This window comes from Bufo gargarizans, chromosome 6 (genome assembly GCF_014858855.1).
Source record: "Bufo gargarizans isolate SCDJY-AF-19 chromosome 6, ASM1485885v1, whole genome shotgun sequence".
NCBI classification, from domain to species: Eukaryota; Metazoa; Chordata; class Amphibia; order Anura; family Bufonidae; genus Bufo; species Bufo gargarizans.
This window is the reverse complement of record NC_058085.1, coordinates 368,095,773-368,118,063: the sequence shown is the minus strand read 5'-3', so window position 1 is coordinate 368,118,063 and position 22,291 is coordinate 368,095,773. Positions and strand designations below refer to the sequence as shown.

Below are 22,291 nucleotides of genomic sequence, written 5' to 3'. Positions count from 1 at the left end.
GTAAGGAGCCTGGAAGCCAAGTATAGACTCAGGCTCATTACCTTTTTGGAAGGCCTTCCGAATCTTCAGTTGTGGGAAGCGTTTCCTGCCCATGCTTCCAAGTTTCTGGAGTTAAATGTCCACGATCGGCATTACCGCTAATCGTGGACATTAGCTACAGGTGTCTGCTGTATGAAACAGCAGGCCCCCGCTTTCTACAGTGCTTGCTCCGCTCTGGAGTGGGCACAATCTTTAAAGAGCCGACATCTGCTGTATATGTACAGCGGATGTTGGGAAGAGGTTAATGCTTAAAAGAGCAGGACAGGATTTGAAATATCTGGATGCTCTATTTCAGGAATGGTGCCACTTCCATCCACAGACTGCAGGTGGTATTTCAGCTCAGCCTCATTCACTTCAATATGCCTGAGTTGCAATTCCAGATGTGGCACTGTTTTCAATAAGAAAAGTCTGTACAACCCCTTTAAATTAGAGTTGGCTCTACTTCTAGGAATTGTTGTAAAGCATTCCCAGCTGGAGACATCCTCTCTCAGTACAATGCTGACCCATGTTGACCCATCCCTAGGACGTGGCATAAACACCCTATGGAAAACCACATAGATGCATAGTTTCAACTGGTGACATCCTAACAGGTAGAAGAGGGTGGCAACTGATTCACCCTTTTTTTAAGCATGCCCACTTTGTCACAGGTCCATGCCCTTTTCATGACAAGACCACAATCGGACAGCTGTAATGTTTTTCCAAGTACAGTGGTGCTCCCTTACATGAGTCTATGCCCAGCCCTAAACTGGCTCCATATAGTCTATATCTAGGTTAAATTAAAGAGTCTCAGACTTTACAGAGAGTCCAGCCCTTGAGACGTCTCTAGTATTGGCATAAGAGACAATGCGGAATAAATACCAGTCTTGTTCTCATATCTTACCTTCTGGTCCAGGCTATACGCCAACACCCAGTCTTCCTGCTTGGGGTGGAAGAGCAGACTCTGAATGTAGAAGTTGAGTCTGTATTTCTGGTACATGGCTCCAGCATCGGAGCTGAATCAGTATACTGCTCTCCACATCAGGATCACTCAGGAGCAATGATCTGCAAAAAAAAATGCAAAAATCTCCATGAGGACACATTTCCATAGTCAACAAATTCCTTGCGGTCTATTGTTCTCTGCCCCATAAGAAGATATACCATATATACAGTGCATTCGGAAAGTTTTCAAACCCTTTCAATTTTCTCACATTTTGTTATGTTGCTCCTTGTGCTAAAATAAAATTTAAAAAAATCTAGTTTCTCCCTTCCATCTGCCCTCAATCTACCTCAACGAGAAAGTGAAAAGAGAATTTTAGAAATTTTTGCATGGACATGAATATTCAGACTCTGTAATGTCCATAAGGCAGAGCCACCAGCGTCCAGTAGCCAGGGTGACCAGGCCAGGTCATCCTGTGCAGGAGTGCCAGCCAATCAAAGGCTGCGCCCACACGTCCAGTGCGCTGACATCATCGGTCATGTGACCAAGAAGAGCTGCCTATTTAAAGGAAATGTGTCATCAGAAAATGACCTATTTTTTAAATTACATTTTTATGTGTTACATTTTTAAAGAATTTTTAGGTGATGTTATATTTCATTTTCCATGTCCAATATCTATATATAAACCAAAACCATAAAATCCTGCAGTTTTCGCACTGGCCACTAAGCCTAATAATAGGCCTGTACAGGTCACTTTACTACAGTTATATATTATTCTAAACCTGCCTATAATGATATCACCTCTGTGTACAGATAAGGCAGGATCCACCATTCACAATAGGTGATTTTCAGAGCTTATCGATTCTTTACTTGTACAGATCACAGAGCAGGCCTAGAAAACTCTCCCATAGAAGGCAAAGGGGTAAGCTCCAGACAAAAACATTTTTGCTGCAATGAAAGTTCCCAAGTGGGAACAGTGGCCTCCATCATTCTTAAATGGAAGATTTTTAGAACAACCAGGACTCTTCCTAGAAGTGGTCTCCCCACCAAACTAAGTAATCCGAGGCAGAAGGACCCTGGTAAGAGAGGTCACCAAGAACCCACACTCAACCATCACTGCAGCATCCACCAATCTAGTCTTTATGGCACAAGTGGCCAGAAACAAAGCTCTTCTCAGTAAAAGACACACGAAGGCCGCCTGGAGTTTGCAAAATGCACCTAAAGGACTCTCAGACTGTGAGAAACAAGATTCTCTGCTCTGATGAAACTAAGATTGAACTTTTTGTCCTCAATTCTAAACCTGGAGGAAATCAGGCCCTGCTCATCACCTGCCCAATACCAACCCTATAGTGAAGCATAGGTGGTGGCAGCATCATGTCTGAAGAACAGGAAGACTGGTCAGGGTAAAGGGAAAGCTGAATAGAGCAAAGTACAGAGATATTCTTAATGAGAACATGATCCAGAGCGCTCTGGACCTCAGACTGGACCGAAAGGTTCACCTTCCAAGACAATGACCCTAAGCACAGAGCCAAGAAAACACAGGAGCAGCTTAGGGACAACTCTATTATTGTCCTTGAGTGGTCCAGCCAGAGCCCTGAACTCAACAGAACATCTCTGGAGAGATTTGAAAATAGCTGTCCATCGATGGCCCCATCCAATCTGACAGAGCTTGATAGGATCTGCAGAGAAGAAGTGATTTTAGCATGTACAGATGTGTCATTTTTCTCTTGGCCTGATATTTTCTGAAAAACATGATTTTGTGATACTCTGTCAGGAGCTGTTTATGTTATATGTGTGGCCACCCAGTGGTTGTGATGTGCTTTGCAGCCTGACAAAGGTTTTGGGTTAAGGGTGTATATCAATTTGCCAGGATTTATTGACTATCATAAATAAAATAATTTTCTGCTAATTGTATAAATATGATGTAATATGAGGCAGACCAAACTGCACAACTTGACAGATCAATAGTCAAGTAGATTTCCAGTCATTTAGTCAGGGGCGTTGCTAGGGTCTGAAAACATCCGGGGCACAAGCCTACTGTACTACGCCCCCGTGAAGCCATACCCCCAACCCATGAAACCACGTCCCCATCGCCTACGGGGGGAGGGGGGAAAGGCCCTTCACAGTAGTTATTAACCCCTTTCAGCAGTCCCCCCTTCACAGTAGTTATTAACCCCTTTCAGCAGTCCACCTTTCAGTGAATGGGGGACTGATGAAAGGGGTTAATAACTACTGTTAAGGGCCTAGCCGTCTGGGCAACCCCACAGATCATCCCCTTACCCCTCTTGTACTTGTTCCGCTGATCTGCTACCTGCGGGCTGCGTGGGCATGAGTTAAGTCACTTCGGTGTGCAATCCCATCCTGCGGCGCGTGATCCCGCGGTTCTCGTGACCTACAGTGGCGGGTCTCGCGGGATCACGCGCCTCAGGACAGGATTGCGCACCGAAGTGAATGAACTCATGCCCGAGCAGCCCGCAAGTAGCGAAACAAGTACAAGGGGGGTGGGGAATAGCCACCTACAGTGGCGGGTCTCGCGGGATCACGCGCCTCAGGACAGGATTGCGCACCGAAGTGAATGAACTCATGCCCGAGCAGCCCGCAAGTAGCGAAACAAGTACAAGGGGGGTGGGGAATAGCCAAATTGTAAAAAAAAATGCTACCAGGCCAGCATAACATTCTGGGCACTGGACAAAACATCCAGGACTCAAGCCCCGAATGTTTTGACCTAACGAGTAACGACACCCCTGCATTTAGTTATCCCCAGTCTAATGAGGGGTCTCATAACAAAGATTAATTTGGGTCCCATTATATTGTCTGCTTTTGCTGCCCCATCTATGCCCTTGGCATGTTACTCCACTTATACCCTTTCAATGTTTCCCCTTGTCCCCTCATCCATGTCCCTTTCATATTACCCCATTCATGCCCTTTCCATGTTACCCCATCTATGCCCATGTCATGATACCATATATATGCCCTTTCCATATTACCCCACCCATGCCCTTTCCATGTTACCCCATTCATGTTCTTTCAATTTTACCACTTCTTGCTCCCATGTCACCTCATACATATCCTATTCACATTACCCCATTCATACCCTTTCCATGTTACCCCATCCATGCCATTTCCATGTTACCCCATGTATGCCCTTTCCATGTTACCCAATCCATGCCTTTGCCATGTTATCCCATATATATACTCTTTCCATGTTACCCCATCCATGTCCTTTCCATGTTACCCCATCCATGTCCATTTCATGTTACCCCATCCATGCCCTTTCCATGTTACCCAATGTATGCCCTTTCCATGTTACCCCATCCATGCCCTGTCCATGTTACCCAATTTATGCCCTTTCCATGTTACCCCATGCATGCCTTTGCCATGTTACCCCATATATATACCCTTTCCATGCTACCCCATCCATGCCCGTTCCATGTTACCCCATCCATGCCCTTTCCATGTTCCCCCACCCATGCCCTTTCCATGTTACCCAACCATGCCATTTCCATGTTACCCATCCATGCCCTTTCCATGTTACCCCATATATACCCCTTCCATATTTTCCCATCCCTTCCATGTTACCCTTTCCATGCCCTTTCCATGTTACCAATACATGCCCTTTCTGAGTTACCCCATCCATGTCATTTTTATGACCCTTGGGCCAATTCTTTATCTCCCTTTATGCGAGTCCCGCTCTGGTTCTTGCCACCGAATAGTAAAGGCAATAGAGGAAGCCAATGCCCACTCCCTCCATAGTCACTTAGGCTGCCTCTATAGTATGCATGTCCCTGCCTGGGTCAGTACATGACCTAAGCCTGTGTATCCCCGGCTCAGCCTTATGCCAGTCCTATATAGTGCATTACTGTAGGAGAATCTTCCTGATGACTGGTGAGCCGCCATGTCTTACCAGCTTCCTTTCATTCTCTTTATTGCTACACAATACCCTCACTCATCTTTCATGATAGCATTCTGTTTAAATCAGCATGAAAAGAAGACGCGGCGGAGGTTCCCACTGATCACAAAGAAAGGAAACATAAGACAAGTGAGAGTTAGATGACGGCGGGTGCCTCACCAGAGCAAATATGACAGCGCCAGAGAACCGCTCACAGCCATGATGTGTTAGATTGCAGTCACTTCAATAGCTGCTGGAGATTCGCTCGTACATAAAACACATCTGGAGACAGCTCCCTCAGAATCTGTTATCTATAAAATTGGTTTATGCTCATGAAGTTGATGTTCAAAGTTGTGTTTTACGGGAAACGCTATTAACCTTTTCAAGACAGGACTAGACTGAAACATTAAATGAGACAGGCATTAGAAGGAGATGAAAGGTTTATCATTGTGCTCGCTGCGGCCAAGCTGTGGACAACTAGAGGTAATATTTTCCTCAAAAACTAGCAGTAAGCCTGGGTGGGCACGAGGCCACTGTTTATGGACCCCTTACTCCTAAATAACTCATCACCCCCATTTATATACCAATCAAGCAGATTTGACGGGTGCATTGGGTGCTAGCTTGGCCCATATGCAGCTAATTAGGTTGCACATAAGGTATGTTTCACCCATGCCAGTGAGCCTCTGCTCATACCAGTGAGTGAACAAGTAAAAATCATTCCTGAAGTATCCAGCTGATTTACAAATTTTGCTTAGGAGTTATGGTGCATTGAATTACAGAAAAATTATCCCACCGAAACTGGAGACAGGTACAATAACGAGTGTCTACAGGAAGCCGTGGAGGAGGTTCCTTGCCTGGGGCGGCATATCAGCAAAAGGAGTTGGGGATTTGGTCAGGAGTAATGATGTCTTCAATGCTAGGGATGAGTGATCCTGGACCGCCACATTCGGGACCGTACCGGACATTTGGGTGTCCATGTACTGAACCCGAAACTGGATTTTGGCCCCAAAGTCCGTGTTTATACTTTAAATAAAGCTTGTTGAAAACAAGCAATTAAGCTGTGGGCACTTGGAAGCCATCACAGTCATGCCTAGTATTGGCATGGCTGTGATTGGCTGGTGCACCATGTGACCATGCATAAATAAATGCTGGATCACATGGTGCTCCGCCATTCTGCTCTGACGAGTGTAGGGACAGGATGCTGCTGCAGGCAGGGAGAGTGTTAGACCTTTATTAGTTTTAAAAAGTGTGCTGCTGACCTGTAGGCATTATTATAGCTGGTGTTGGTGGTGGTGGAGCTCCTTCTGCAGGGAGAGGACGTTGTCAACCTGTGCCAGCTACGCGCCCAAATGAAACACGTTCCTCTGGTGCACGAAGGCGACAGGACGTTATGTAGGCCCGAATACTGCTCTAAGAATGTTGAGGACAGAACAAGTAGAGGCGGTAGTAGATTGGATGGTTGACATTGCCTCCAGTTCCTTCACATTGTCTTCCACCCGGCCCTCTGCTAATAGCGCAGAGTTTCCACCGGTGGCATCCGTCTTCCACCTCAACCTCTTGCACATCAGCCAAGCAGTCTGGGCCCCAAGTCATGCAGCGGTCACTTATGATTTTGATGACTCTGCTGGTAGGGTTTCCGTGGGCCATCCACATAGCCCTGCCCCAGAAGTGACAGAGATTGAGTGCACTGATGCCCAACCACTTAGGATTGAGGATGAGGAAATGGGAGGACCACCACAGCACATCTCTGATGACGAAACACAGGTGTCAACTGCTGGGGCTTTCTGGCGTGTCTCTCCACACAGTCCCATGGAAGTGTCCATATCCCAAACACTGGAGAGAAAGAGGAAGTACCCCACTACCCACCCACAATCCCTGGTCCTGAATGCCAGGATTTCAAAACTGCTGACCTTTAAAATGCTGCCATTCCGTCTGGTGGAGATGGACAGTTTTAAAAATGTAATGACGGCAGCTGTCCCACAGTACGTGGTTTCCAGCTGCCACTACTTTTCCAGACAAGCCATCCCTTCCCTGCACAAACAAGTGGCGGAAAAAATCAGGTATGCGATTCGCAACGCCATCAGTGGCAAGGTCCACATAACCACCGACACGGGGACCAGTGCGTACGGGCAGGGACTTTATATCTCCCTAACTGCACACTGGGTAAATGTAGTGGTGGCTGGGCCTGAGGCGGACAGTGGTTTGGCACATGTCTTACCACCACCGAGGATTGCTGGTCGTTTCTCGGTGCCTCCTGTTGCCTTCTACTCCGCTTCCTCCTCCAGTTCCCCCTCTTCCGCCTCCTCATCACGTCAGTGCAATGCCTGCAACACCAACTTCAGCACAGCCAGGGGGAAACGACAGCAGGCTGTTCTGAAACTCATCTGTTTGGGGAAAAGACCCAACACTTTGCAAGAGCTGTGGACGGGCATGGAAGAACAGACCAATGAGTGGTTGGTGCAGGTGAGCCTGAAGCCCGGCCTGGTGGTGTGTAACAACAGGCAAAATCTCGTAGCAGCTCTGGGGCTAGCCGGTTTGACGCACATCCCTTGCCTGGCGCATGTGCTGAACTTGGTGGTGCAGAGGTTCCTGAAGAATTACTCTGATATGTCAGAGCTGCTGCAGAAAGTGAGGGCCATTTGTGTGCACTCTCTGTGTTCTCACCCTGCTGCTGCTTGCCTGTCTGGGCTGCAGCGTATTTTTGGCCTTCCCACTCACCGCCTCATATACGACGTACCCACAAGGTGGAACTCCATCTTGCACATGATGGAGAGACTGCAGCACACACGGGTGAGTCGCTCTGCGGAACAGCAACATTTCACCACTAATGAGTGGGCCTCGATACAGGACTTGTGTGCCGTGTTACACTGCATCGAGTACTCCACCAACATGGCCAGTGCTGATTACATCGTCATCAGCCTTATTATCCCTCTTCTATGTCTTCTTGAAAAAACGCTTCAGGCACTGATGAGTGAGGAATGTGGCACAGGAGGAAGAGGAGGAGGAACAGGGATCATTCCCACTGGTTATGAGGCCAGTCGTCCACAGCTGGCTCCGAGGGTGGGTTCCTGCACCAACAGCAGCCAGGTACTCAACTGTCCAGCCAGGGCACAGTTTTGGAAGATGATGAAGATGATGATGAGGAGGATCCCTGTTCACAGCAGGGTGGCACCCAAATCAGCTCACGAGCTTTAATGGAGCGTGGCTGGGGGGATACAGAGGACACAGGTGGAAGAGGAGGAAGTTGCCAACGTAGAAGGGGCACTGTCAGCACCTCAGAAGGGAGGGTTAGCATGGCTGAAATGTGGAAAAGCTTTGTCAGCACGCCAGAACAACCAGCACCACCAGCTGATATGGAAAGTCTTAGCAGGAGGCAGCATTTCAGCAACATGGTGGAGCAGTATGTGTGCACATGCCTACACGTACTGAATGACGGGTCTGTCCCCTTCAACTTCTGGGTCTCCAAATTGGGCACATGGCCTGAGCTTGCCCTTTACACCTTGGAGGTGCTGGCCTTCCCTGCAGCCGGTGTATTGTCCGAACGTGTGTTTAGCACAGCAGGAGGCGTCATCACAGAAAAGCGCAGCCGCCTGTCCACAGCCAACGTGGCCAAGCTCACGTTCATTAAACTGAACCAGGCATGGATCCCACAGGACTTGTCGGTACCTCAGCCAGAGTAGAGAGGTGTATCATGCACGCCTCCGGGGCAGTTTGTGCATTCTCTCCATTTCCAGATGTTTTGGGGAACTCCACAAACCAAAAAACAAAATAAACGTCCGACTCTTCCGCCTGCACCGCCACATCCGCCTCCTCCTCCACTGTGACCTCCAGGCTCAATATTGATATGTCTTATAGTAGAGAAGTGTACCGTGCGCACCTAGCCATTGTTGTACTCCAGCGCAGTTTGTGTGCTCTCTTTGCCATCTCCCAGTGTTTGGTGGCCGACAGTTACCAACCGTCCCCTCGCCCCCCCCCCACAAAAAAAATAATTAAGAATTGTAATAAGACAACCCATTTTGAATCCATCCAATTAATGTGGGAGAGGAAATTCTTCTGTGGAGTGCGTCTGTGACGTGTGAAATCTACAGATGTAGTAGAGATAACACTCATGCTTTATGAGACGTGTTATCTAAACTAAATGCGTTAAGCAAACACCTTCAATTGCTTTTGAATGGCTATTGTTTCAAGATAATACAATGAGTTAAGAAATTTGAGTTAAGAGTTTGAGTGTTAACCCTGCTACATCTGTGTAACTGAGACAAAAAATTTTACCCAGTTTTAACCCAGGACATACAAGCACCAAACTGTCACACCGTGGCCCTTAGCAACCTGACACAGAATTGACAGACACATAGAAAAAAACAAACAGAAAGAGTGTTGGCTTCCTCCCCCGCCTCTTCCACCTACACCGCCATGTACACAGCCACCTCAACCTCCTACTTCACTTGGACTTGTAGTTCGGGGTCAAGTTCAGGTCATGTTTGGACCCGAATCGAACTTTGAAACGAGTTCGGCCGAACCCCTCAAACCATCCAACTCATCCCTAGTCAGGAGTAATGATGTCCACAATGATGGGAAATACAGACAGATACTTATCTACCTGGTAGGCCCATCAGGAAGGTGTCTAACTGGCTCTAAATTTATACAAATAACTACATTCAATGTAAAGAAGAACAGGGCGTCCTGGAAGTGGTGATGTGGTCCCACCGAGCCCTGATCTCAACATCATCCAGTCTGTCTGGGATTACATGAAGAGGCAGAAGGATTGGAGCAAGCCAGAAGATCTGTACTTAGAACTGATGCTAAAGGGATAACATAAACATAATATCAAACCTTTTGCTACTCCCCAAGAATGGATAATTTTTGGACATATGTCACTTTCACTCTGACATTACTAATGCTGTCTTGGAGCTGAAGACTTTGAAAGAGGTTGGATACAGTCCTAGGAGACCCCAGATTGTCACACACAATGTTTCATGGCAATCTCAGCACTTTCAGTTCAGGTAAAATTTCTTGGCCCTGAATTTAATCTGGCGGATGATTAATGTAAAACAGACCCAAAAAAAATTTCAAAAACTTCACTCTTCTCCACTCCTTGAGAGGAGGGTTGGCACCTCTGGAAGACTTCAACAAACAGGCAGGATTGATGCAAGTGAGGTGCTAGAAGCCATTAGTTAAATTACTGGGAAAGGGACATTTAAAGGTTTTTTTTATATGATTTCCATATTGATGACCTATCCTCAGGACCTCTGCTGATCTCCAGTGAGTGTCATGGCTACCTTGCAAGCATAGTGCTGTCTACTGGATAGTGGCCGTGCTTGGTATTGCAGCTCATACCATTCACTTGAATGGGACTGAGCTGTGACTAGGTCATGTGACTGATGGACGTGAGATCACTGGCCTAGGAAAAGGACTATGTTCTCAGGGAGCGCCATTGCCTCTTCATATAGCTCATTCGGACCCCCACTAATGTCAAATTGATGACTTATCATGGAGGGTAGCCCATCAAAACAAAAATCCAAGAAAACCCCTTTAAGTATATTCTATAGGACCTTATGTTTTCTAGGTTAGAAATAATAGTTATAACCCCAAATATCTCTCGAGACACTGATACATTGTACATTAACATTGATACATTGTATTAGTTTTGTGATGATGGCCACAACCTTGCTGTGTACAATATTCAGATCAATACAGCAAGCTCTATAGCAAAAATCTTCAGTAGAACTTCTATTACAGATGGCACATTGTTTTCCTGGGCCCCAGGAAGCTTAGAAAAGTGGTTCAAATCACATCCCTAGAACAAAACTCCAGCAGTGGATCAGGAAGGTGCAGGTTGCATTCTCATGAATATTGGTTGTCCTTAAAAGTGGTGGCCACCATTATACCAGGACAAAAGACCTGCTTTAAGAATGACTTTGTAAAGCATCGGGAAATATCACGCATAGTCTTCAATGGAGCATTGCTCATAATGGCCAAGCAATGAAATACCATGGAGTGGGGCTTGAAAGCAGCCTTGAAGCATTGCTAGAATAATCATTTTATTATCCCTTTAAAAACACAGATCCCACCGAGACTCGCCGCCAATTTCCTCTATTTAAACGTTGCTGATCGGAGATAAATGCTAAGGATGAGACGGAAAAGGCCCCGCAGAGAATTTTCCTCATTAAACAGTTTTTTTGCAAACATCCAGTGACTTTTGTGGGTGAAAGATCAACTCATTTGTTAAAGGGTAGCTGCCACCGGCAATTATCGGTCTTCAGCAAAGGCGTCCTCCCCACTAGTGATTTAGATTAATTGCATTTCATTAAGTGCCGATAAACAAACTCCGGTCCTGAATGTGCGTCCTGCCAAAACTCGATGCTGCCATTTGTAATTGCCGAAAGGACAGAAACGGTGCACCGGGGACGTGTCAGATATAATATAGAGCTTCTTAAAGTCTAATCATTTTCCATAATATTAGATTAAATGACAGCCTTTATTAAGAAGGAAATTACATCTCAACTGGCTTCTCGCAATCCTGTGGCCACGTACAGTATGAGCAAGGGATTTTACAATATTACTTGGAAAGGAAACCATGATCTGCACTTAGGGGACGCTAATGTCCCTTAAGAGAGTCTAACACAGCCGTGCTAATGACAACTGGAGGCGAACACTCAAGTTTACCAACTAACAGGCTGCAGCGGTCTGATTACTGCCATACCCGGGGGAGTGATCAGTTTCGCCTATAACAATTTCACCTATAACACCCCTATTACCTCCACTTTGATTAGGGTTGTAGTACTTAGCGGAGGCCAGGATTTGCCACTTGCTGGGCACTTGCTACCTGGGGTGGAATTAAACAAAAAGTGAGTAGTAGGAGGGAGGATTTGGTGTTACCGAGGCCTCAAGCCAAGCTATATCTGAGGGCTCCCATCATACCACTAATCCATCGCACACATAAGGTCCACCCCGTCTACTTGTTAAGCCCCGCTCTCCACTTAGCAGCCTACCTCCCATCCCCATTGCTTTAGAGCTGGGAAGGGCCCCTCCAATGCTGGGCCCCTGTGTAGATGAACCAGCGGTATGTCCTCCCTTTTAGTCTTTTTTTAAGTCAACCATTTGTGGCCAGCAGGGGGGGCCCTGATGCCCTAATCTCTGGGGCCCCACTCATTTGCTTGGTTTGCATGATGGTAAAGTCCACCATATTTTCCAAGGGTGACAACAAACATAAGCTGCTGTGACATCACTGTGGGCTTCAGTCAGGTAAGCTGCTGTGACATCACTGTGGGCTTCAGTCAGGTAAGCTGCTGTGACATCACTGTGGGATTCAGTCAGGTAAGCTGCTGTGACATCACTGTGGGCTTCAGTCAGGTAAGCTGCTGTGACATCACTGTGGGCTTCAGTCAGGTAAGCTGCTGTGACATCACTGTGGGCTTCAGTCAGGTAAGCCGCTGTGACATCACTGTGGGCTTCAGTCAGGTAAGCTGCTGTGACATCACTGTGGGCTTCAGTCGGGTAAGCTGCTGTGACATCACTGTGGGCTTCAGTCTGGTAAGCTGCTGTGACATCACTGTGGGCAGTCAGGTAAGCCGCTGTGACTATCACTGTTGGGATTCAGTCAGGTAAGCCGCTGTGACATCACTGTGGGATTCAGTCAGGTAAGCCGCTGTGACATCACTGTGGGATTCAGTCAGGTAAGCCGCTGTGACATCACTGTGGGATTCAGTCAGGTAAGCTGCTGTGACATCACTGTGGGCTTCAGTCAGGTAAGCGCTGTGACAACACTGTGGGCTTCAGTCAAGGTAAGCTGCTGTGACATCACTAGTGGGCTTCAGTCAGGTAAGCTGCTGTGATAATCACTGTGGGCTTCAGTCAAGGTAAGGTGGCATAACATCACAATTGTGTTTCTGTCCTCCGCCCCCCTACTACTACTACTACTACTACTACACGGACCGGCCGTGAACGAGGTCTGGGATGGACCGAAAAGTTGTCCGCCTTGTACATACATATTTCTGTATGGAATAAAACATCTATAATTTATATGATTTATCTGAGTGCTATGATCCTTTATGATACTACTTTATTGGGTTGTTACCCCATCACTGAGCACCGGACCTTTCCCAAGTGTGGAGTGCCAACCATTTATTAATCTTTACAAGTAAGCTGCTGTGACATCACTGTGGGCTTCAGTCAGGTATGCTGCTGTGATATCACTGGGGACTTCAGTTAGGTATTGTCACGGTCCCTCCCATGACAGAGGTGAGAAGATCTGAGAGACTGGCAGCACGTGAGGATATCTGACAGTCTCTCTGTTTTCTCCTTGCAGTGTTGTTGTTTGGTAATGACCACACCTCTTGTCAGGTGCAGCTTGTGGTCATTACTGAGGCTCTATTTAGTTCTGACTCACACTGCTTACCATGCGGTTGATATTTCCTGCTGGAGTTGGTTGAGCTGGTGTGTTGTTCCTTTGGTTCTCCTGCTCCTCCATTTGCATTTTGTTTTGCATTTTGTTGTTCGCTTGTGTTTGTTGTTTGCTAGGGCTCAGAGAGACGCTGGTTCCTTCATCTGGGAAGGAACCAGTAGTCTCATTCCCTGCCACCAATTCTAGGGCTTTCCAGGGTCTCCAGGGCTAAGGTTACGGTGTATGAGTATTTTTACCTTCAGAGTCTACTCATATTGGCAGGAGTCAGGGAGAGGTCTAGGGATTCCTAGGAGGTCACCATCCCTCTCCTTTAGCTTTGAGGCCTAGACTCCGGTCTATTTTCTTCTGTGTGTTATCTGGTGTTTTCCATTCCCCATTACCTGTGACATTATCAACTGCCAAAAAAATGTCATTTTGTTTGTGTCAATGCAGCGATGGATACTGTTTCTGCACTGCTTGATCATATGCAGGAACTGTCTTTGGAGGTGGCTGACCTCTGCAGATCGGTCTTGCAGTTTCCCAGCAGCGGGAATCAGGTCTGACCTAAACCTAAGGTCGCTCTCCTGGATAGGTTTTTCGGGGGAAAGTGACAACTTTGTTCGGTTCAGGGAGTCGTGCAAACTATATTTTAGACTACGTCCTAACTCTTCTGGGGACGAGAGTCAAAGTGTGGGGATCATTATTTTGCTACTGAAAGGTGATGCTCAGTCTTGGGCTTTTTCCTTGCTGACCGGATCACAATCCCACCGGTCGGTAGATGGATTTTTCAGAGCTCTGGGACTTATCTACGATGACCCAGATTGGGTTTCCCTTGCCGAGACTAAGTTGCATGGTTTACGGCAGGGAGAGCGTTCTGCTAAATCCTATTGCTCTGAATTTAGGAGATGGGCAACTGATACTGAGTGGAATGACCCAGCCATCCATAGTCAATTCTGTCAAGGGTTATCCGAGAACCTCAAGGACGCATTGGCATTTCACGAATATCCAGAGTCATTGGAGGCAGCCATGTCTCTGGCTGTACGTATTGTTAGACGCCTGAGGGAGAATGCTAAGGTTCCTCTTGCTCGGGACGCACTATCATATGGGGAGGTGGCCTCTTTTGACATTTTGGGTAGGGAGGCACTTGAGCTCATGTCTGATTATGAGCCAATGCAGTTGGGGGAAGTCACTCCCAGCTCTGGTAATAAAAACGTTAAGGTTAAGAAAAGACTCTGCTTTTTCTGTGGTAAGGGGCGACATTTTGTTAAGGTATGTCCTTATGTTAAAAGTCGAGGTGAAAGGGGGGGGGGGGGCGGAGCTAGCGCCTGAACTGAATGGAAGCATCCGGTTAGAGCTCCGGCTTACAACCTGCTGAGGGAACGGCTACCTTTAACACAGAGAGCTCAAAATGGTCAAATACGGTGGCCAGAAGCAGTGTGACCAAGCTGCACAAGCTAAATCTTCGCCAGCGGTCTCGGACATGACAAAATATCTGAAGAAGCAGCAGGCAGCCGGCCCGGCCAGAGAATCCAAGATGGCCGCGGCTCCCGGCGGCGCTCCACGAGGCCGCACTACAAGCTTCTCTGAAGGTGAGGAAGATGCGGAGGAAGAGGGTGAGTCCCGCAACCTCCCGGTTTCACGTCGCTTCATTAAGCAAGCTTTAGAGGAGGCAATGCACCCGGTAATCTCGAAACTACAGGAGGTGGCTCAGGACATTCAACAGATAGGCCACAGAGTGGATGCGCTAGAAACTGCGCACGCAGCGACGCTTGACCACAGCGCTGCAGTCACTAAATCATTATCTGCCTGTCAGTTTCACTTTAATCAGTTATATTCCTCCCTGGAAGACCAGGAGAATAGAGGAAGGCGTAATAACCTCCGGTTTAGAGGGATCCCTGAGACGATCTCCACCTCAGACATTCCAAACGCCATTACAAAAATAGTCACTTCCTTGCTGGGAGAATTTGATCCAGCCATGCTGATAATAGAACGGGCACACAGAGCTTTACGCCCTCGTCCTAAGGACACTGATCCCCCCAGAGACGTGATATGTCGTTTCCTGAACTACCAGGATAAGGAAGCAATATTGAAAGCTGCCAGAATTGCACCATCGATTCTCCTGGAGGAGTCGCAGATACAGATATATCAAGACTTATCACCATCTACTCTGCAAAAAAGGCGATTTTTGAGGCCCCTTACGCAGTGGCGCATTACAATAGGGACGTTCGGGTGGGCAGCCCCGGGCCCAGACCCGAACGCCCACATACTGTGGCGGGGCACGGGAGCGCATAGCTCCCTGTCCCGTCGCCTATCACCGCCATAGGCTTCAGGCCTAGTAGGCCTGAGGCCTATGCGGTAGTAAAATCCCAGCGCAGGCGTGCGTGATGACGTTATCACACGCCTGGGCCGGGACACAGCACATTGACGTGTGCACGCCTGCCTCATCCCGCCTTGAACCTTCGTCTGCGAGCAAGTGCCTGGCCCTGGATGGTGAGTATTTAGCTTTTCATTTTTTTTCTTCATTTTTTTTTATTTTTATTTCATGTGCCTACTTTGGGGGACATGTGGGGGACGACACACAGAGGAGGACATATTAGGGAAGAGTTGAGACCTTGAGTACATGGAAGGGGGAATGTGGGGGCTGTGTTGTGTTAAATTATTATGGCATTGGGAGGGACTACTATGTGGGGGCAAATTATTATTAGAGGGACTACTATGTGGGGGCAAACTACTATATGGGACAGTGTGGGGGCAAATTACTATATAGGGGCAGTGTGGGGGCAAATTATTATGGGAGGGACCCGGACTACTATGTTGGGGCAAATTACTATATGGGGCAGTGTGGGGGCAAATTACTATTTGGAGGCAGTGTGGGGGCAAATTATTATGGGAGGAACTACTATTTGGCTGCAAATTACTATATGGGGCTGTGTGGGGCCAAATTATTATGGGAGAGACTACTATGTGGGGGCAAATTACTATATGGGAGCAGTGTGGTGGAAACTATTGTGTGGGGGCAGTGTAGGGTAATTGCTATGTGGGGTTATTTCTATGTGGGGACAGTGTGGGGAAATTGCTATGTGGGGACAAATTACTAAGTGGGGGAAACTATTGTGTGGGGGCAGTGTGGGATAATTTCTATGTGGGGAAATTGCTATGTGGGGGCAAATTACTATGTAGGGGCAGTGTGGTGGAAATTGCTATGTGGGGACAGTGTGGGGAAATTGCTATGTGGGGACAGTGTGGGGAAATTGCTATGTGGTGACAAATTACTATGTGGGGGAAACTATTGTGTGGGGGCAGTGTGGGGTAATTGCTGTGTGGGGGCAGTGTGGGGTAATTGCTATATGGGGCAGTGTGGAGCAATTTCTATGTGGGGACAGTGTGGTGAAATTGCTATGTGGGGACAGTGTGGGGGCAGTGTGGAGGCAAATTACTAGATGGGGGAAATTTCTATGTGGGGGCAGTGTGGGGTAATTTCTATGTAGGGACAGTGTGGGGTAATTGCTATGTAGGGACAGTGTGGGGAAATTGCTATGTGGGGGAAATTACTATGTGGGGCAGTGTGGGGGAAATTACGATGTGGGGGCAGTGTGGGGGAAATTACTGTGTGGGGGCAAATTACTATGGAGGATTACTATGTGGGGGCAGTGTAGTGGCAATTCTATTATTTTTGGGGACACTATACAGGGATTATTGCCTGGAGCACAATAGAGGGTGGTATTATTACTCGGGGCACTCTAGGGGACATTATAACTGCTGTGGACACTATAGGAACATTTGGGGCAATTTATCAAACTGGTGTAAAGTAGAACTGGCTTAGTTGCCCATAGCAGATAATCAGATTCCACCTTTTATATTTTACAGCTCTTTTGGAAATCGAGTTCTACTTTACACCAGTTTGATAAATGACTCCAATTATGTCTATTAGGGTCACTATTTTTTAAGCAGTATAGTACCTGGGGCATTGGGGAGCAAAACGGGCACAGTATTAAGAGTGGTAGCAGGATGACACTGTGGGAACACCAGGATGAGGAGGTTGATGGAAAAATTGAGAAATCTAACGTGTCTGTGTTACAAACTGTATAGACGAGATGCGACTGAAAGAATTTGCCATGGTGGTCCGGGTCAAACGGAGGAGAAGAGGAAAGAGAAGAAGATCTACATGACAGGAGATGTGTACTGGATGTAAGAGGTATGTGGTGCTGTATTCTCCTCCATGTCTTTTTTATTGTAATTATATGTATTTTAAATTTGGCGACCACATTTTTCAGTTTAGGATTGGGGTATTTTTTTTTGTCTGAAGATGTCATATGGCCTAAGAAGAGACTGTGGCACTCATGAAGAAAAACTAAACTAAAATGGGGGGGGGGGGGGGCCCAAGTTGGTTAGATAGCCCCGGGCCTATCGTGCACTTAATCCGTCCCTGCCCTTACGTCATTGCTTAAGGAAAAGAAGATCCTCTACAGATGGTCCTTTCCATTTGGGCTGTCCTTCCTAGTTGGTGGAAAAAGGATCATGATATCATCCTTCTCGGACTTATCGGAAGCCTATATAGCTTTGGACTCTCCTCCTTTGAACATTCCAGATTGGGACAAAGTTCAAGATATTTCAGCTCTACCAGCCTTACCTGTCCCCCAGCCTTGGGAGAGTACTGTAACACCGAAGAAAATGAGGTCCAAGAAGTCCAGAGATGTCTCAACACCAAAAAAGACCCACTTCCCACAGGATAGCTCCTGAACTTTTGGTGTCATTTGTCTTTGACTTTTCTTTTTCTATTCTTTTATTGTCCTGTCAGTCCCTCTCTATTTGTAGTCCGCTATACTGTTATTTTAATCCAGCTTTAATGTCACCTTCCTTTTACAGATTTGATCTATGCTTTTGTCTCTTATGATTTTATGTTTTATATTTTAGGCCGGTTCCCTCCCTGATGCAGGTTACTTGTGAACTTGTTTCACTTTCCCCCTATCCCATTTGATAGTTGCTGTACGTGCGACTTTACATGTTGTTGTTCTACCACTTAGTGTGGTCTCAAGTTTCTGTTTATATGTTATTATGGTATAACTCAGGGCCTATAGATTCTATTATGCTCATTATGCATCGCTACGCTCCGTATGTTATTATGGTCAAGAAATGTCTGAACTAGTAATTGTCTCTTATAATGTGAAAGGATTACGATCCCCCTCTAAACGCAGTCAAATCTTTTCTCTCCTCTGGAAAGAAAAAAGTGCAGTGATTTTCCTACAAGAAACTCATTTTAAGCAGGACAACTTTCCAAACCTATCATTCACTAAATACCCTACTTGGTATCATTGTGGCGCAGATGGGGCGGCATCTAGAGGGGTCAGCATTGGTTTCAGGCGTAACACCCCATTCACCTATCTGAGTCATGTTCAAGACTCAGAGGGCCGTTACATTATATTAAAAGGAAAAATCGGTCAAACCTTGTACACTTTTGTTAATGCCTACGCCCCTAATGCTGACCAAACTAGATGGATTGCCAGCCTTCTATCTTTAGTTGAGAAACATAGGGAAGGTATATTAATATTAGCAGGAGATTTGAATATGCCTCTTAATCCCCTTTTGGATACGTCTTCAAAAAAATCAGCTCTCCCCTCTAAGGCAATCAAAGCTACTCTGGCTAGAATGTTTAAACTTGGTTTGGTTGATGTGTGGAGATGCCTTAATCCTACTAATATTGACTACTCTTTTTTTTCTGCAGCCAACAACTCATATAGCAGAATTGATTATGTATTAATCTCCAAAGAACACTTGCAACTTTGCTCTTCGGCGAAAATAGGGTCCATGACGCTATCAGACCATTCACCAGTCTTCTGCTCCATCCGCCCTTCGCAAGGTTTGGGTAAGAAATCTGGTTGGAGGTTCAACGAGTCCATCTTGGAAAATGCCAAACATAAGAATAAAATACTTTCCCTCCTAAAGGAATACTTCCAAATTAATCATACTTCTGACATTTCCCCAAATACCCTATGGGATGCCCATAAAGCTTATATAAGGGGACATTTGATAAGCCTATGCTCTTATCTGAAGAAAGAGGCCGACAAAAAAATAGACTCCCTTCTTTCCAGGATTAATAACTTAGAGAAGACTCATAAAATTTCTTTATTGCAACTTCACTTATCTGAACTTATTTTACTCAAAACAGAGCTTAAAAATTTACTAAATGAGCGCTCTGCGAAGTATTTTTTAAGCTCTCAGCAAAAATTTTTTGCTCATGGCGATAAAGCAACAAAGTTTCAGATGCAACGGATTAAACGTAGAAAACTGAATGGCTTTATACATAAAATTACCTCTCCAACAGGTTCAATGTTGCTCAAAACGGAAGAAATAGCAGAACAGTTTAAGTTGTATTATGAGTCCCTGTATAATCTTCCCTCCCCCCATCTTCCTGACCCTGGAATGGATAAGGAACAAAATATCTCTTCCTTTCTTAGCTCGCTTCATCTCCCTATTCTTACAGATGATCAGCATGACCAGCTGGCTGCTCCGTTTACTATAGCGGACATTCAAGAAGCACTTAATTCATCCCCGGCCGGGAAATGCCCCGGACCGGATGGTTTACCTCTGTCCTATTATAAAGCTTATTCCGAGGTCCTGTTTCCCCACCTACTTCCAATATGCAATAATGCTCTGCATAACTCCCCTGTGTCATCCGATATGTCTAGAGCTACGATAACAATTATTCCCAAACCAGGTAAGGATCATTCCATCTGCTCAAATTACCGTCCTATATCTTTGCTTAACACTGACCTTAAACTATTGGCCAAAATGTTGGCTACTAGACTGCAAAAACTACTCCCCTCCCTGATCCATCCAGACCAGGTCGGATTTGTTAAGGGAAGAGAGGGTAAGGACAATGTTATGAAAGTTCTAAATGCATTGTACTTCTCCTCTTTTAAAAAAATACCCATAGTTCTCTTAGGTACCGATGCCGAGAAGGCGTTTGACAGAATAGACTGGCTATATATTAGTCTTACACTAGCCAAATTTAATATCCCTGTTCAATTCTCAAATGCAATCAGGGCTATGTATCACTCCTCCTCGGCATCGGTACTAGTTAATGATACCCTGTCTCCCTGCTTCAGTATAAGGAATGGCACAAGACAGGGCTGTCCCCTGTCCCCGCTCATTTTCGTATTGGTTATGGAGACGCTTTTACAATCCCTGAGACAGCAAACAGATATTATAGGACTTAAAGTGGGAAGTCAGGAAATCAAATTGGCTGCATTTGCTGATGACCTCTTGATCTGCACAACCAATCCGAAAAAATCTCTTCCTGCTATCTTATCGTTGCTGGATTTATTTGGGTCACTCTCTAATTTCAAGGTAAACCCTGCTAAATCTCAACTCATTCATAGTGGGTTCCCCCCCTCAACAATTAGAATTCTTAAGCTCCAATCTTCCTTTAACTGGTCCACACAAATGTTGACGTACCTGGGAGTGAACATATCCCCTAATACTAAAGACTTATACAAACTAAACTTTATCCCTCTTTTAAAGTCGGTTATTGACCAGATGGACTCGTTGGACCTCCCTTTTCTGTCTTGGTTTGGCAGAAAGAATATGGTATCGGCATTGATTCTACCCAAATTGACATATGTCATGCAGGTTCTGCCTATCAAGATTCCGAAATCCTTCTTTAATAGATTTAACAAAGCAGTACGTCATTTTATTTGGAAGGGGCGCAGACCGAGAATTGCATTGGACACTCTCACCAAACCAAAGGAGCTAGGTGGGATCAATCTCCCGGATCCTGAAATATACATGAAAGCCATACATCTAGCCAGAGTTGTAGATTGGATTAGAGCTCCCCCCCATAAATTTTGGGTCCAGATGGAAAATAGCTTCCTCCCCTCCACTCCCAGAGCTGTTCTGCTTGCTGGGAAATCCTTTCCCCTATCTTCTCAAATCCAGAACCCCATGATAAGATGCTCATTGGCAGTTTGGGAATGGTTCTCTTCTAGGGGTACAATACTTACCACTCCTTCCTCACTTCTGACTTTGGGAGATGTCATTGATTTAGCACCCTTGGTTTTAAAAGAGTCTTGTAGCCCCGTGATTAGGCAGTCTAACTTACTCATATCAGATATCCTAAAAGAGCACGGTACTTTCCCCCCCCCCTTCCTCTCCTTCTTACCAACCTGAAAGAATCTATGTCTCTTTCATTTATACACAAATATATACTATCTGAAATGGCTTCGGCGGAGAGCCTTCCTAAGGTGACACCTCTGTTCCCATGGTTTGAAGGGCTAATTGGATCTAAACAAGCGCCTAATAGATTAATTTCCTTCATATACAAAAGGATCAAGTCGCCGGTGACTGACATTACACCAGCTATAGTGAGAGTTTGGGAAAAAGATCTCAACCGATCCCTGACCCCCACTGAAATCAAGACTATGTTTTCTGTTCCACATAAAATTTCAAGGTGCGTGCGTGTTCAGGAAAATGGATACAAGATTATGATGCGGTGGTACAAAACTCCAGAAAATATTGCGCAATACTTTTCCAACGTTTCCGACTCCTGTTGGAGATGCAAAACCTCCAAGGGCACTTTCTATCACATATGGTGGGAATGCCCAACTATTCAATCATGGTGGCATTCCATAATAATTAAATGTAATAAGATTTGTGGCACTTCTTTGGTATGTTCTCCTGAACTGACTCTCCTTGGCCTGGGGCTGGATGGGATCCACAAGAAGGTCAGGTCCTTATTACTTATACTATTAGCTGCATCTAGAATTTTAGTTGCTGCCGCCTGGCTTTCTACAGAAGCCCCAGATGAGGCTAAATGGACACAAAAGGTGGACCAATTGTATAGATTAGAGGAACTCTCTCATTGGGAAACCCGCACTAGAAGCACCTTCCTGGACATATGGGCTCCTTGGAAGTCGTTTAGGGGCCTTCCTTGATATTTACTTACTTATTTTTTCTAGCTTTCTTTTCTCATTACTACCATTTCACCCTTTCTCTATTGTATAGGGCGAATAACTGACTTAGTACCGTACCCTGATGCTACATCAAGTGAGCTATAACGTACATTTATA

General features: G+C 46.0%; 1 protein-coding gene across 1 annotated transcript in view; it reads right to left on the bottom strand.

The window, feature by feature from the left end:
- The window catches only part of LOC122942243 (VPS10 domain-containing receptor SorCS3-like), a 466,943-nt gene that overhangs the window by 327,459 nt on the left and 117,193 nt on the right, over positions 1 to 22,291 (bottom strand). Inside the window, 2 exon segments of the mRNA XM_044299746.1 lie at positions 920 to 1,033; positions 1,035 to 1,075. Of these exon segments, the coding sequence (XP_044155681.1) occupies positions 920 to 1,033; positions 1,035 to 1,075 (155 nt within the window).